At 36.1% G+C, this 17,324-nt stretch overlaps 1 protein-coding gene across 1 annotated transcript in view; it reads right to left on the bottom strand.

The window, feature by feature from the left end:
- The window catches only part of ENPP3 (ectonucleotide pyrophosphatase/phosphodiesterase 3), a 66,507-nt gene that overhangs the window by 6,840 nt on the left and 42,343 nt on the right, over window positions 1–17,324 (bottom strand). Inside the window, exons 16-23 of the mRNA XM_081139996.1 lie at window positions 15,985–16,051; window positions 14,164–14,251; window positions 12,643–12,821; window positions 11,152–11,203; window positions 9,922–10,076; window positions 2,876–3,011; window positions 754–831; window positions 12–144 (exon numbers count right to left, since the gene is read on the bottom strand). Of these exons, the coding sequence (XP_080996122.1) occupies window positions 12–144; window positions 754–831; window positions 2,876–3,011; window positions 9,922–10,076; window positions 11,152–11,203; window positions 12,643–12,821; window positions 14,164–14,251; window positions 15,985–16,051 (888 nt within the window). The remainder of the gene's footprint in view (window positions 1–11; window positions 145–753; window positions 832–2,875; window positions 3,012–9,921; window positions 10,077–11,151; window positions 11,204–12,642; window positions 12,822–14,163; window positions 14,252–15,984; window positions 16,052–17,324) is intronic.

Genomic DNA, 17,324 nt, shown 5'->3' with positions numbered 1-17,324 from the left:
AAATTACTTACTCTGTAATTTCACTTGGATCATCAAAATGACCATCATAATTATAATCAAATACTGGTCCACTAATGACATTTACTCCATTTCTTTCCAAGGCATGTTGTACAAGAAGAACACTGTGGAAATAATCCCATATTTCTAAAAATAAAAGAATAAGGTGTTAAAAATATCTACCCCTATTGAACATGGAAATATTTTCTATTATAACACACGTAAATTTAAATAGCATCAAATTCTGCTTTAATAATTATCAGTGGTGATTGGGTAATTCTGCAAAATAGTCCATGCAACAAAAATAAGTAGACACATTGATAAAAGCTCTTTGTTGTGAATGTAGTACAGCCTTGAAATTACAATAAAATATGGCTCCAAATTTCTCCCCAGGGCTGAGTTGCTTTGGAGACAGTAAGTATTTAAAAAATGGTCAGAATGCACATACTGCCTTATTACTCTAGGGATAAACACCTTTCATTTACTTATAGTGTCAGTAAAATTTTGTTTTGTGAATAGCTCTTTACAGTTAAATTAGGATAAAAAACAAATTATCAAAATTTTAGCAACAAGTCACCTAAAGGTTAAGTAAGTTACAAAGAAATTATGTGAGAGATCATTCCTAGTCCTGTATTTAAAATATTAAAATGAGATGACTCAATATTAGGAACAAAGTATAATAAAAGATGTGTTCAGTGTGTAAAGTTATAGAGTCACTTAGGTGTTTTTAAATTAATAATCTAAGTATATACTTACGCTTGAATGCTTCATACATAGGGACCAAATTACTTGTAATTAATGCATCATATTTACTATCAGAAGTTCTACTGTTTGCTGCAAAACAAATGAATTTTATTAAATCTAGCTACAAGAGAAAATATGACATACTACTACATAATAGGCAAATTACTATTACATGCTAATGTAAATTAACAGTACTGATAAAAATACTAAGTGGCCCTGGCTGGTGTGGCTCAGTTGGTTGAGCATTCATTATTCTGTGCACTGAAAGGTTGTGGGTTTGATTCCCAGTCAGGGCACATGCCCAGGTTGTGGGCTCAATCTCCAGACAAGGTGCCTGGGGCAGGCAGCCAATCGATGTTTCTCTGTCACATCAGTGTTTCTCTCCCTCTCCCTTCCTCTCTCTCTAAAAGTCAATAAAAACATATTTTTAAAAATACTAAGTACTCTCCAATAGGGGCCATCAATAATGTAGGCAGTTTTATGCACTTGATACCTGTAGTGGATTAAATGATGACCCTCAAAAAGATATGTCCAAGTCCTAACCTTCCTATACCTGCAAATGTGATAGGTAGGAAAATAAAAACTTTGTAGATGCAATTAAGTTAAAGGTCTCAAGATGAAATTATCTAGGATTTAGGGTGGACTCTAAACCCAATGACTGGCATCCTTATAAAAAGAAGAAGGTTGGGAAGAGGTGACACTAAGGGGAGAAGACCATGTGAAGCCAAGGCAGAGATAAGAGTGATACGACTACAAGCCAAGCAACACCTGGAGCCCCCAGAAGCTGGAAGAGGTAAAGAATTCTCCTCTATATTCTCTCCTTCAGACAGAGCATGGCCCTGCTGACATCTTGATTTTGGACTTCAGGCCTCCAGAACTGTGAGGGAATGCATTTCAGTTGTTTTAGAGCCACCAAGTCTGTTACACCAGCTCTAGGAAACAAGTGTAATATCAATATGAATGCATAGTTCTTGAATATGCACAAAATAAAAATTTAACCCAAAATACTCTTCCAAAATAAAATTTTCTTAAGAAAGTGAGTTTTAACTCAATGAAGACTGCTCAGGACATTACCAATGGTTGGCTCTGGAATTTTTAACAGAATTTATAGTGGAGAGTTAGAAGGTTTCAGTTTATCCTTAATATTTTTAAGACAAGGTGTTTAGTTATAATGTCATTCCCTTGTTGAGGCAAATATATATATATGTATCAACCAACATCCCATGGCTTTACAGATACAATTTTATATGCCAATCAAAATTTTTTTATTAATTGCCACAAGTCTTTGGGGCTTATCCTAAGGTTTGCATAAGTTTGGTAGCTCTAATTATCTCTAGATGTTTTAATAAGCTATATCAATTTATTTATACTAATTCTGTGTTAGAAGTTTACATTGTAATGCTACTTGCTGTCATTAAGCCTTTTTCCCTTGACTATGAACCTCAGAATCTAGAAATTATCTCTAAATTGACCTGTTTGGTCATGGCTTCCAGAGAAATGAAACCAAATATCAGGAGTAAACCCATTCCCAGAAGCTGAAATTATTGAAAATCCCATAGCTGAGCTCATGAAAATGACATTTCCTGATGAACAGGGAAGAGAGGTGAGTTTTACAAAAATCACACTGGCATTTGCATGTTCCCAAGAGAAACGCTGTGTAAAAAAAAAAAAAAAAAAGAAACCTTAAATTCATTCGGGTCCTTAATCCACAGTTTGAAACTGTTGGATATACAGCGTGAGCGAGAGGCCTTAATTCCAGCCAGATTTCTTTTCACAGGCACAGTTGCATTCTCGATGCCGTCCTTAGCTGGGGCAGCAGCCAGAAAAAATGTTTTTTTAGACGCTTGTGCCCTTCTCCAAAGAATCTTCCGTTTTAAAATTAAACTTAAACCTGCCGAACTTTCTGAACATCTGGGCCAGATTAGAGCTGATGCGGTTCCCGCTGCAACATTTATTAGTCTTTATTGTAGCTGCTGCGCTGCTTCAGGCCAGCCCGCAACCACTGGAAGCCTCCTGGGCAGCCACTCCAGCCCAAGCAGATAGTTTCCCTGGCGAGTATATGTTTAAGGCACATGCCCACATCCAGCTGATGAGGGCTTTCTAAGCTGCTGCTCTAAAAAAGAGTTATACCAACCAGGAGGATAGAGGAAGCCGTGGGTGATATTCTTGTGTGGTAAATAGAAGGAACATTTTTGGCTCTCAGAAGGAGCAACCCTGACATCAGCCCGCAGACAGTCTGGGGCAGTGGGAGGAAGAGGTGATGTGTCTCCCTGTTGAAAGAGAGAAGAGAGAAAAAAAAATTACGCCCACAGCTGTGGCTCACCCATCACCTTATATGGTTTGTAACTTCCCTAGAATGTTTTTCATTTAACCTTTTTCCTATTTTCTTAGTGAATCAGGTCTACGCAAGCAATGGAAATGGATGCCTTCAGCAATGTTTTCTTCTGTGGTTCCCTCTGGTTGGGGACAGCAGGAGGGCAAATCAGATACACCTTGGAAAGGAATATTTGTGGTATAAAGCCTGAATTGAGAGCAGAGGAATATGGGAACGACTGCTAAAAACCAAAGTCCTTTTCGTGATCTAACTTTAAGTGGTGAAATATAAACTGGAAAAAAATACATATTAAACTAAGGATATTATTCTTCAATTGAGCAAGAACTTCTAATGAATCTAAGATTAATTCAAAGAAGCTGTAAGTTGTCTAACCTTACTTATTTGGGGATTTCAATAAATTTTAGCTATGCTTTATTCACCATGAAAGATAAGAATTTAAAAAGTAGTTTCCTTTGTAACTCTTTTTAAAGACTAATACCATAATTTATTCATTAGTAAGCATCCTATAAATGTGTTAACCCCAGTATTGAAGGTAATATAGCATTAAATTATCATTATATATGATTAGCATATAATCATAAGTAAACACTTTGCTATTTTTTTTTCAGAGATTTTTATTTATATGCCCTCAACTGCCTACAATGTATATATTTCTTAACAAATTTTATAACTTATAATAAAGAATATTAAATTACGATATCCTTCCTTTATCTATTGCACTGTGCTAAAAGCAAAAATTAGCTATGGTGCCTAAAATGTATGTGGCAGTCATGCATTTGTCAAATCTTCACATTGAACACCTTAAACTTACACAATGTTATAAGTCAATTATATCTCAATAAAGTTGAGAAAAAAATAAATAAAATATACAAGATCAATTCACAAAGGAAAAGGCAATGTACACTGTGTGCTATTCATAGACAGAGAATACCATGATGGGATATAGAACAGGTCGGAGATTAAGATAAGGGAAGTCTGAGGAAAGCCAAGCAGAGAATGGACCCCCTAACATACTGCAACAGTTCAGTTGGAAAACACCATAATGCAACTGAGTAGGCCTCTCAACTTGATTGAACACACTTCTCTCTGCTCCCTTCTGAAAATCCTATTAAAAGGACAGTAATAATGAAGATACGTAAGAGGTGATGAGAACATTTCAAAAGTGGAAATCAGATAAACATATCTGTTTACAATTGTAACCTGACTTAGTAGACCAGTAACACCTACAACTGAAAGTCTATGGTTAGGGAAAGCACAAAGAAGCAGATTCCTACTGCAGAACCCCAAGGTAGAGCGTGATGTCTCTTTAGGACAGGGGATGTGGACAGGGCTGGGAAGAAGAGTACAGGTTGAAATTCTGTAGACGAGGCTAAACAGAACCTTCACTCACTGGAGAGTGAAGCAATGGAATTAAATAAAAATTAAATAAAAATCTCTATACTGAATGATAAGATTCCCGCAGTCTCACTGTCCCTATGTAGCCTGCCAATCTTATATCATGGGTCAGATTAAAAGATTCCCATTTTGGAAAATAAACCAGCCTAAAAGGGAAACTAAATACTTACAATTGGGAATCCCCAACACAATGTCTGGTTCCCATCCTGATTAACCTATAGCAAAGCCTATCAGCTGGTGAGCCCAGCCACACAGCTCAGTGCCTCACCATTAAAATAGAAGCCAGGGACCACTGGACATTTCATGGGGGTGGGAGGACTCACCAAGAAGAAAAAGAGACAATGCAGAGAGCAGAGGAAAACTAGCTCCTCAAAGAGATGAGAGTATTTACAGCAACCACATAGAAGGAACAGAAATCAATAGAAAAGAGATCACATAAAGAGCTCTTGGGATTTAGAAGTATGACAGCAAAAATAAATATTCAGTAAGATCCATAAGATGAAGTTGCCAAGGTCTCTCAAAAAGTTGAACTAAAGACAAGAGATTGGAAAAAAGCAGGGAACATGTAAAAACATTAGAGGATCAGTCCAGAAGTCTAATGTCCAATTAATTTTGAAAAAAGAATTATTTCTAAAATTCTAAAGCTAAACCATAAAATAAGCATGTACATAGAACCTTTTGAGACACATAAAGTCTCAGAAATGTATTTTCTCTTCTTCCTTTTTCAGGAAGCCCCTGAGTGATATAATCCACCAAAACAAGAAGCAAACCAAGAAATATGAAGATATTTGTGTTAGAGGCAGTGGATTAGCTCTCACCATTTATTTCACTCTCCTAGTGGCAGACACTGGGAAACTAAAAACATTTGTTTATATTCTTTCAAAATAATCCATCATAGCAAACAGTTCTGAATGACCAAGTTTCTTTAGTTGGCGTAAGTGGACACATAAAGATATTGTAAAATAGGAGAACCAGGACTATTGATTGCCAAATGAGTCAGCCCCATAGACGGCCAGAATACTGTGAGTGGATGTTTCCTATCACACACCTTTATCATTTTATTCTAACACTTTCTGTGTTTACTTAAGTTTTACTTGAAGAAATGTACAATACATAAATGTAGCCATAGATGCATTTTCCATAATGTAAGAGAAGTGAAATGGCTGTATTGAACAGTTAAAATTATAAAAATGTTAAGGAAGAGAGTTTATTATAATTTTTAATGAGACTGCAGCTGTGAAAGTTGGGCTCAAACAATTAGTTAAGCCAAATGTTTACTCTTTTCTCAAAGTGGCACAGAGTTTTGGATTGGGGAAAATGGACCAGGACAGAATTAGCAGGAAGTACTAAAAAAGGTTATGTGTTTTGTGCTAACTGAAAAATCTTGTTTCTTACATACCAAACTTGAACCCCGAAATACAATAAGCATCAAGACTAAGAAAGACAGGACGTGGCCTCCTTTACAAAGGTAAGATTACGGAATAGGCGGCCCTCTAGGAGGGTGGAGGGGAGGTAAATTCACGTCACTTCTGAGTCTTGGGCTACCCACAACCCCCTATCCTTCCCCGCCCCCAAGCCCCCACACACGTAAACAGCTTCAATCTTGCCACCTTTTCAGAAGTTCTTAAAATTTTTTTAAGCCAGGGGATAGAAAGTCAAGAAAACAATAAATAGAACTCAGACACTCAGGTAAAACCTGAACTCTCAAAATTCTTCAAGAGAAGTCCCTGATGAGCACAGACAGGAAGCTGAGGAGCTTTCATTTCTAAGCTGGCAGGGGGGTCAAATAAAACTTGAAAGGGGAATAAAATTATTTCTATTGAAGTCATAGGCTCTCTTTACCTATAAACTGAATGTAAAAGCTAAAAGTTATTGAAGATTAGCTAGTTATGATCTTGCCTTATGGTAGGATAATAGAACTGTATACATTTTTAATTATTTTTCTCATCATGAAATGTGACTTTTTTCTATAGAGACAATATTTCTTATAGGTAAAAATAAAAACCTTTACATAGTAATGTCCCTAGTTTTTAAAGACTCACAAAACACAATTGGGTGATAACTTATAATATTGGAGCTAACAAGCTTTAGAAACAAAAAAGGCTTTTTAAAAATTCAATGACTGGGAGATATATACATATAAAAATAAAGAGAGAGGAGAGATTTTTCAAAATGTGCTAGATTTTCTTCTCTGAAAAAGCCCTCTGGTTTCATATTAAGTTTAGCAAGTATAGTAGGTGGGGAGGTAAGAGGGGGTAAAGGGGATGGAAGGAAAATTGACTTGGGGTGATGAACACACAGTACAATATACAGATGATATATTATAGAATTGTACCCCTGAAACTTATATAATGTTATTAACCAATGTCATGCCAATAAATTCAATTAAAAACAATGAAAAGGCAAAAAATATATATAAAGTATAGATTCTAAATAATCATAATAATTATTGCTCTTATTTTCAATTTTTCACCTAACAACAGAAAAAGCAGTTCACATCTTCCTATTAAGTTGGCCCAGAAGCAAAACCCACGTACAGCCTGATCATTTTTAATGGTTTTGAAGCAGTTGTAGAACCATGATTTCAAATCACAACTATCCCCCCAGAACTCTTCTGAGATGACAACAACAATTAGAAAAACCCACCTAAACCACAGAAAAACAAAAGCTCCATAAAAAAAGGCGCAAGCCAATTGGGCCCATGTTCCAAAAAAGTGCTTATTTAAAGTCTGATTTTTCAAACACAGAGTTGATTTACAACATTTTTATGTGAATCTCAAAACATCCCTGTATGTAATTTTCTTGAGCCACAACATACTAACAGAGTAATTTCTGAATTAGAAAGCAGAAAATTGCTAGAATTCCATCCTGTCACATGTAGGGAGAAATACACAAGTTGCTCTGTGGGATCAGTGAAAGGACAGGAGCTTTTGGTAACAAAGAAGCTAGTTTTAAAATAATAACAAAAGAGAATTGTACTAAACTCCTAGTCTGAGTCCACTTAAAATCTCTCCGCTTTTGGTTTCCGCTAAAACTCATGGAAATTCAGGAATGTGAGACAGCAGGGGAAAGTATTAAAAACAGAAACATTCCACAAGACACCCGGTACCTGGGTTTTTCAAAATAGAGAACTGGATAATAAAACTGGCCTTGAAAATGGTGCCCCTCTCAAGAACAAAAGCAAATAGATAGTATTTTAAGGAATAAATAACTTCATATTGTTATTTCTTAGTATGCTTCACACTATGTTTCACAAGAAACTTACAAATAACTGAACATTGTTCATAATAAGTAAGTAATGCTGCCATTGTGGGGGAGAAAGAAACTTTACCCTTCTAGGTTCTTTCAGCTGATCTGATAATTAAATCTACAGGAGACAGATTAACAAGGGAAAAATAACCAAATTTAATCACATCCATATGGGAACTCCACATACATGAAGAGGTTCAGAGACAGAAAGGGAAAATGGGATATATACGGCATTCTGAGCTCAGGATGAGATAAGACACCTTGGGGCTTCAGAGGGGAAGAAGGTAATTCACAGGATGATAAGGGCACATGTTCAGTAATTAGAAGTTTGCCCTGCTCTATAGATAGGTCATAAGAAGTTCTGGTGATAACTCTTATTATGGACAAGACACCTAATTTAAGTTCTTTAAGGGAAAGTTCCTCATAAGCTTGCAGGGTCTCTATTGCCTTCGGCTCAAAATAATTCACGTCAAAGCAGTATATCTTGGGGAGGCCTATCCTAAACACCTTCACCATTAACCATACATAGGAACTCAGGTAACTGTAAAATATTTGCCCATATCAGGAATCAACATTAATGCTCTTCTCCCACTGACAACAATTAAGCCATTGTCAGCAGCACAACTGGCTTTCGGAGCACACAAAGCTCGAATTAGCAGTGGGAAGCCATGCTTATTTTCTCCAAAAATCTTGAATTGGAACAAGAGTAAATAAACCAGACACAACCAATCACTTCCCTTCCGTAAAAGAAGCGGAACGTCTGTGCCCTTAGCAAGAACAGTAATAGGTTGAGGTTTGTCATCAGAATCTTTGGATCTAAAACACTAAGCTTTTCTCCATGCAAACAGCTTCCTGATGATTTCTTTACCCTTCTGGTTGAAAACACTGCTTTGTCTTTAAGTCTTCAAAAACAATGGTTGGGATTAATTCATCTAATGCGTTTATTCCTTAAGCATTTACTGGGCAACTCCAACGTGCTGGGGTTATGTTAAATAAAACTATCCCTGCTGTGAAGGAGTGTTTGAACTAAATTTTTGCACTCTGACTTTTGCTTTAATTTACATTTCTGATTGCAAATGAAGTTTAATTGCTTTGCTCATATCCTCTGCTCACTTATTAAGTAAGATACTTGTCATTCTCTTGATTATTGGTAGAAATTTATTAGTTATTCTAGATCCTAATTACTATTCTGGATCCTCATCTTGTTTCTTATGTGCAGTGCAAATATATTGCCCCATCCATAACTCTGCCTTTTTGTCACACATTAATATAGTCAAATTAATCTATTTCCTCTGTACCTTTTCTTGTTCCGTGTCCTAAGAAATCCTTCCCTATTTCAAGGTTATAAAGATATGCACAAAGGAAAATTTAAATTTGCTCTAAAAATTTAAATTTGCTCTTCACACTTAGGTCTATAAATCTACCAGCAATTTAATTTTGTACATGGTATAAGGTAGAGATCTAATATTTTCTTGCTTATAGTAGTCAAATGTCCCTGTCATTTATTGAAAATGAGTTTGCCAGGTAATGAAGAGGGAAGAAGATTTGAACAGCTGGGTTCTCAGCTTCAGTCTGGAGAGAACTGTGACGCGGATCACCTACCCATGCAAGTCTAGCATGACCTACTGGACCCTTCAGGGAAGAACTACCTCTTCTTCACCCTGTGTTCCTGTGCCTACCATAGTACATGGCAGATAGAAAGCATCGTCTTTATAATCTAGTTACCACCACCTTCTAGGTACACCCACCACATACAGGGTGTGCAAAAGCAGGTTTACAGTTGTGAGTACGTGAAACACAGAGCTTATTCTTGCATCATTCATTCTTTATTATTGCATCATGTTCCATATGAACAACTGTAAACCTACGTTTGCCCCACCCTGTACTTAGCGTATACAAAATGAATAGTGTGTCTCTGTACTTCCTGTTGCTTCTCTTTGAAATCTTCTCTTCTATCTGCTTTACCAATTGGCCAATTGGCCTGTAAACAATTTCTCCAGTCTAAGCACAATGTGTTCCTCTTTTGCACCCACACAGTACCTATAAATATCTCTAAGCAGTACCTGGGGCATTTTCTTACAAGACACAGGCCAGTGCGATCCCTTTGGGATCTCCACTGAAAATCAAAATTCAAGTCTTAAAATATTAGAGAACTACCAATTTTTTCCAACTCGCATGGATCAATGGACACAGGAACGTACCGGTTTGGGGACTGTATATGAGCTCCACATGGGCATCCTTATAGTTTTGCCAAATCCACTGACATACTCCCTGTGATAAAGGAGACAGTGTTCCTTGTTCCTCTGCATAACCCTGGGCCTCCCAAATGGCAAGTTTAGTTTCTCCGTTGCTGTTACTAAAATAAAAACAACAAAATAAAAATACTTGTGAAATTAGAAAATGCTTCTATGTGTAATAACTACCATTCTCAGATGGCTTATTAAGTGTCAGGTACTCTAATAAATATTTTACATATTTAACCTCTTTTGATAATTACAGCAACCCTATGAGTAGGTGTTATTATTCTCTTTTACAATTACAAAACTAAGACTTAGATACATAATTTAGCCAAGCAGTTAACAGCTCAAGGGCATATTTGAAGAGATAAAACCTCAAAACCAAAAGTACAAAGATAATCTACTCTAATAATTGTCACAGGAATGATATTAGAATTTTATAATAGGTATGTCCTAATGTATTTTTATTTATTTATTTGCTATTTTAATCTAAAAATATATCAATTATTGATAGTTTAAAAACCTGGGGGGTATTTCTGCCATGGAATAACACTTAGCAGATTAGAAAGATTATGAAACAACCAACATACTTACTGAACTCTTACTATGTGCCAGGCACTATTCTATGTGCACACATATATTAGTTCATTTAATCTTCAAAACAGCTCTATAGAGTAGGTATCCCCATTTTATAAATGATGAAACAGGCCTAGTAAGTTTAATACAAGAACACTTAAAATATAATAACATTGCTCTAGGCCAGGCACTGTCCTAAATTCTTTCCATGGTTTAACTCTTTCTAATAACTACATGAGGTGGATACTATTGTTATAGATGAGGAGACAGAGGCATAGAGAGGTTAAATGATTTGACCCAGGTTACACAGCCAGGAAGCAGGGAAAGTAGGACTAAACCCGGGCAGTTTGGTTTGTTCACATCTAAGAAAGGAAGAGGGGATTGTAGCACAACCATTTCATAGAATCTGTTACATTCCTGGAATCACTCTAACTACCCCATGCTTGCTATTGTTGTTATTAGTTCTGGGTTTGTTTTTGTTTTTACCTCCTTACACTGGCAATAAAATCTTTATGTGCAAAATTCCCTGTGAGCTTATTTTAAAGAATTCCAAAAAGATAATTCTGTATTTTGTTAGGTCAAAACATCAAAGACTTAACATGCATTCTATGGACTTACTTTCATCTCGAGCAAGATTTAGCCTTTGATTCACCCGCTCTACAGCAGTATCCTGCAAGATAATGTGGGAGGAGGGGAAAACGTCAGTCAAGATAATAACAAGTTTTAAAAATTGATCAAGATTATTTCTGTAGTAATAACATGAATGTTTTACTACTGAACAAAGAAGCCAGACAACTTGAATTTAAAGTGCAGTTGTGCCACTAACTCAGAAATATAGTCCTATTCCTTGGAATACTTTTGTGTGGGAGTTTGAAGAGCAAAGGTCATTCTTTACAGAGAAGAACTTGGCCTTGCAGTTAGATAAACAAAGCTTCTGGGACCTTGGACAATTAATCTAACTTGTCTGAGCCCTCTTTATCTTTAAAATGGGGACTAAAGCACCCCCTTTGTAACATTTCATTATTATTATTATTATTATTATTATTATTATTATTATTATTTTAAATGGCAGTTCCATTGAGGTTATCTGGAGCAGTAGGTAGGAAACCCACACTCTTACTCTCATCTTTGCTTTTTATTGGGAAGCTTGACTGGATTTTTGTCCCTTGACGCTTCTTTCTGTTGTTTATTTATGTATTTATTTATTTACTTATGTGGTGTAATTTTATTTTGAGGATTAGAGAATATAAAGTCTTTGCTGACTCCTGACTATAAGGAATAACTCTTACCTGAGGCAGCAGGTGGTTTATTTAGCTCTACAACCACATTTTAAACTTGGCAGCAAGTGCCCCTTTGCATTAGTTTTAGCTTCATTGACTCCTAATAACTGGGCTCCAATCCCATTCTGAAATCCCAGCCCCACCCATGTGCTCTAATTCTCACAAGTAGGCTTTGTCCTTGCATTCTGAGCTCCTGTTCAGACTCCTGGCCTTTGTGGGGCCCTTCCTTGCCCTGGAATCTCACCTTGCTGAAAGTCTCCTGGGTTCTATAGTTTTGCCCCTGAACCCAGCAAGTCACCAGGCCCACTAAAATGAACCTCCCAATACTGTGTGTCAGCCAGCCTTTGAAGTATTGCCTGAAGGGCAGCTTTCACTGTTACCCAAGGAACACCTCCCACTTTGAATGCTAGGCCTTTTGCTGAGTAGACTCCACAGCACCTACCCCAGCGGGTGTTCCTGACACTAGATCACAATCCCTGCACCCTCCCAGCTATTTCTACTCTAAATAACCAACCATGATCATCTGATCCTTAAGCTGTAAGTGAGATGGTTTATGAGGGAAATCAAGAGAGCTCCAGGATTCTACTGTTTTGAATGGTTAGGGACAGTTAGCTCACAAGAGAATTAACAATTTCCAAATAGTGCTTTCCAGTTTACAAAGCAAATTCACATCCTTAATCTTATGATGTCTCTCTCATTTCCAGATGAACCCACGTACATTTACTCAGTAAATATCTGGGCTAGAACACAAGCCTGGTTCTCAGCTACCCTGCTCATAGATTAGCTCGCCCCCTTTACATTCTTATAGATCCATAAAGTTATTACTTACGTTTGGTAGCTCAGGGCATAAACAGTCTAGAGTATCTGTGGGCAATGGAACAGTAAAGCCACAAACAGAAAACTTGGACACTTCCTCTGCATGGGATGGCTTATAAAAGGGCACCTTCAGAAGGTGGTTTAAACTACCATGGGTACCGTTGTTTGGTGCTGGTTGAATGTGTAGAAGATCTGTTTTAAAAAATAAGTTCAAAGTAGATTTAAATTGGAAAGCAACAACATCTGTGTGGGAGACAGAAGAAAACAAACACCCACTATTCACTTCCTTTAATAAATTCTGCTGTGATGCAGTTGCAAAATGCCTATGCCATTCAGTTTCCTGACTTTCTTCCCCCAGAGTTTCCATCACCCAGTCTTTCTAGAGGACAGGAACAGTGGCTGTGGATGGGCTGTGGGAACTTTCCGGAACCATTTCCATCTCTCTAAAGGAAAGCATCACTGCTACAATGATCACTTTGTTCCTTAAGCATATCATGCTTTTCTAGCACAAAAACCTATACTCTTGGTAAAACAAGTTAAAAGAAGTCAAATAATCTTACGTCTAGTATATTTACTTAATTATGTGAAAATTCTCTAAGGAAAAGTACATTTTAAAAATTAAACTATTGAATTTTGTTTAATATTTAGAGAGCTTTCTCTAATTTTTTCCTATAAAAGCAAAATATACAAATATTTTTACAAATATAGCCTTTTAAGTGGTTTCTGCTGAGAATGACCAAACAAACCCCTCCTAGAACTGGAATCCCACCTCGTTCCTCCCCCCAGCCCCAAGGGGCCAGCAGCCCTGACCACACACTCAGTTTGGGCACCAAAAATTTAAATTGTTAGGCAACAGCGCATGATTTTTTAAATAGATACTTTTTGGTTCCTAAGTCATAGTTAACTACCATAGACTTTGGGAAGACTAAGAGGGACAATTGTGAGCATATCTATGTCTGAATTCCTAAAGCTAACTCACTCATTGCCTTGCCTACATGAACGATTTGTTAATACAATGATCTGAGGTAAGCACGTAAGCAGAAATGTAGGTTAGAGTCCCTAAAACTCTAATTTCTTAAGGTTTATGGCATTGAGGGTAATAACAAGTATCCATCCAAATAGGACTTTCTTACCATCTTTTTATGCCATAAATTTTCTCTTTGTAATTACAAGAAAATACTTGTATTTCTAGGAGTATTTTTCCTGCTTTGAAAAGTTGCAAAAGTAATTTTATTTATCTAAGTTATATTCAATTAAATTTTCATATAGTATCTAACTAATAGAAAAGCTGGTCTCCTGAGATCTAATGTTTAACATTACTAGAAAAACAAGAAGAATTCACTCTTATAGATGAATAATTCTGAATAATAAATAACTCTTCCTCATCTTTTCTACTTTCTGTCTTCTTAGTGCAGAGCCTCCACCTCTGGGATTCAATTCAGCACCAATTTCAATATATATACATATAAATATATATATATTTAAAAAAAATTATATCCCCATTTTGCTGTTGAGTTTATGTAGATATACTTACCACACATTAGGTTATAGATTTCAATATTGTCAAATGGTTCAACTTCAGTCTTCTCTTTAAAACTGGGTCCATGTGCCAAAAAGAGAGCCTAGGTGGTAATAATGCTGTTAGTACTAGATGCCACCTCAACTCAAAAACAGATGCTAGAAGTGACACAATTTTCTTTCTGTGACAGCTCTCCTTTTTGTATTTAGGCCTCTGCAAGGGTTTCTTTTCAGATTTGAAAATTACTTTTACATCGTTTCCCCCCGTGAGGTTGTACCAATCCCAATCAAATACAATCCATACTGTGTATACTTTTTCTAAACCCACCTGCTTCCACAGCACCTCATATGTCAACAGACCAGGAGAGTACAAGCAACATTGGACAACCAAAGTCAGCACAATTCTACAACATTTGGACAATATAAATTAGAAATTTATACACCATTATTTACTCTTTTCATGTTCCTTTCCTATCGTTGTTCAAATATGTTAATACTTGACAAAATGTTGAAGTTACTGAGCATTAAATTTTTGCACAACTTGTACTAACCCACAGATTTCTCAGATATTTATCCCTTTTAATTTTTAGGGTGAAAACATCTAAATAGTTTTGTTTCTATTAATTGATGTTAACTTAATTACATTATTTATAACAGATCTAATTGTTTTAGATTGCAAATAACTAGAAGAAAAGTATCAAGCAAAAATGAAGGGTTCTTTTCTGGTCACAGGGATATATATAATTTTCCAAGATGATCAGCAAAGAATCGGAGTGTGTGTGTGTATGTGTGGTATGTGTATGTGTATGTGTATGTGGTGTGTGTATGTTATATGATGTGATATGAGTGAGTGAGTGTGTGTGTGTGGGTGTATTGCAAATGGAACTAGATGAGACAATCAGGTTACAAACACCATAAAGCTTTACCTGTGGGGGAATATTGGTTACACTGACTACCTCTGGGGGATACTGGCTACACTGACTCATGGACTCCTCCAAATAGTTTCTTTCCTGGGCTTCTAGAACACCACATGCTCCTGGTTTTCTTCCTTCCCCACTGGCTCTACTTCTAGGTCTCTTTGCTAGTAACTTTTTGTCTCCAACCTCTTCAAGCACAAGTGCCTAGGGCTCAGTTTTTGGTCCTCTGTATCTACACTTAATTTCTGAGGATCTTATCTAGTCACATATCTTTTAAATAATTTATATACCTACAATTCAATTTTTCATCTCCAGATAGACTCTCTCTTCAGTTGCCTATATAATATCTCTACTTACGTGTCTAATGAATATTTTGAACTTAACATATCCAATTGAACTCTCACTTGTTCCCCTCCAATTAGTTGCAGCCACAGCCTTTCAATAGTCTAAGAAGGCTCTCATGCCCCAACACATCAGACAGATACATTCAGGTCTACCTAATAGCCTTTGAACTGGCTGTTTCCTCTGCCTGGGACACTTGTCCTTTAAAATTTGAAAGCTTATTTCTTTCACCTTTTTAAAACCTCTGCTCAAATGTCAGCTCAATAAATTTTACCCTTTCCCCCTTATTTACAGCTTCATACTTCCCCCATAGCACCATGAAACATCCCCAATTTCTACCACCTCTGCTTTATTTTTTCTTTATTTCTTCTTTATTTCCAAAAGCACTTATCTCCTAACATACCAAATAATTTATTCCTTTATAATGCCAATTGTCTATATCGCCCAGTTAGAACGAAAACTTCATGAGGGCAGGGATATTTATCTGTTTTGTTTACAGATGTAGACAAGAGTCCTGAACATTGCCAGTCACAAAGTAGGAGCTCAATAAATATATTTTTTAAAAGGCAGTAAGTTACCTCCATGGCCTTAAACTTATTGTCAAAACCATGATCACCTCCTCCACAGTATGAACTTGATTTACTCCTATAAAGAAATAATATTATTACACTTTGATCAATCTATCGATATATTATTGCAAATTGAGCTTTAGTAGATTTTTATGTAGCTTCTGCTTTTATATAAGTAAATTTTTCTGTCAACAGCAGCATAAATATAGTTATTATGTTCAAATTCATAACCCCAAAGGAGCAAACAGAATGGAAGGAAGGAAAGAGAAGGAAGGAGAATTCCAGGGCCTTTGACTCTTAGACATTGACAGAAGATTAATAACAAAGGTGTAGATTTAAAAAAGAATTTGTCTTCATGCTTACCTGTACATTTACATGTTAATGCCTGTGTTATTAAGAATAGTTTGATTAATATATTACTTTGCTTTAGAAATAAATTTTTGGAACTGGAAAATAATATAAAACTATGAATAAAGAACACTCAAGGCAAGTTAATTATCACACTTGGTAAGGACAAGCCAGTATATTCTGTAAATTTCTAGTTTATTTTTAACTTTTGGGATTTTTCTTCCATAGACCACTGCTCTATTACTTGAATAACTTTTCGAATTTAATTAATTTGTTTTTTGCCTACTTTTTCATATTTTAACCTTTAAATTCAGCAGTATTAGTAATTTCATATGTAGTTGGTTTTTATATTGAAAATGAAATAGCAATCAATGACCCTCAATTTTTTAAAAAGCAACAATGTTATACTGGTTCAAATTAGGTATCTAAGAAGAAGGGGGACTCCTATTTCTAAAGGTTGGCCTTGAAAGATTTCTCTCATTTGCTTCCCCACTTCCCACCTCCCATTCCTCAAGGTGCGCGCACACACACAATGTTTTTGTTTGTCTTTAAATTGTAGAATCAGCTGAAAGTGGGACTTTAATTCATGTCTTTAAAAAATCAACTTTTAAAAAGGACACGAGTGACTCTCACTTAGCTTAAATAAAAATAAGTCATAAGATAAAAACATAAATCACAACACTGAGCAGGCCACACTCAACTCTACCCAATAGAGAAAAGAAAGAAGCTAAGTACTAGCAGGAATGGGGAAACAAGAGGAGTCCCATTCATAAGGGCTTCAAATTTGATAACCCTAAAGTGCAGGTCATGTCCTTATCTTAGTTCCAATATAATCGTTGGCCTAAGATAAAAGTTGTTTTTAAAACTATTTTTATCCTTACTGCATAGATATTTGGTCCCCAAGATTACTAGACTTATATGGTTAGGGATAATTAAGGTTTTAATTCTCTATGGGAAACTAGATTATTTATTAATAAAAGAAAGGTCTTTTGAACCAAGTC

The sequence above is a fragment of the Miniopterus schreibersii genome (genome assembly GCF_964146895.1).
Source record: "Miniopterus schreibersii genome assembly, chromosome: 6".
Classification (NCBI taxonomy): Eukaryota; Metazoa; Chordata; class Mammalia; order Chiroptera; family Miniopteridae; genus Miniopterus; species Miniopterus schreibersii.
This window is presented reverse-complemented; position numbering and strand designations above follow the sequence as displayed.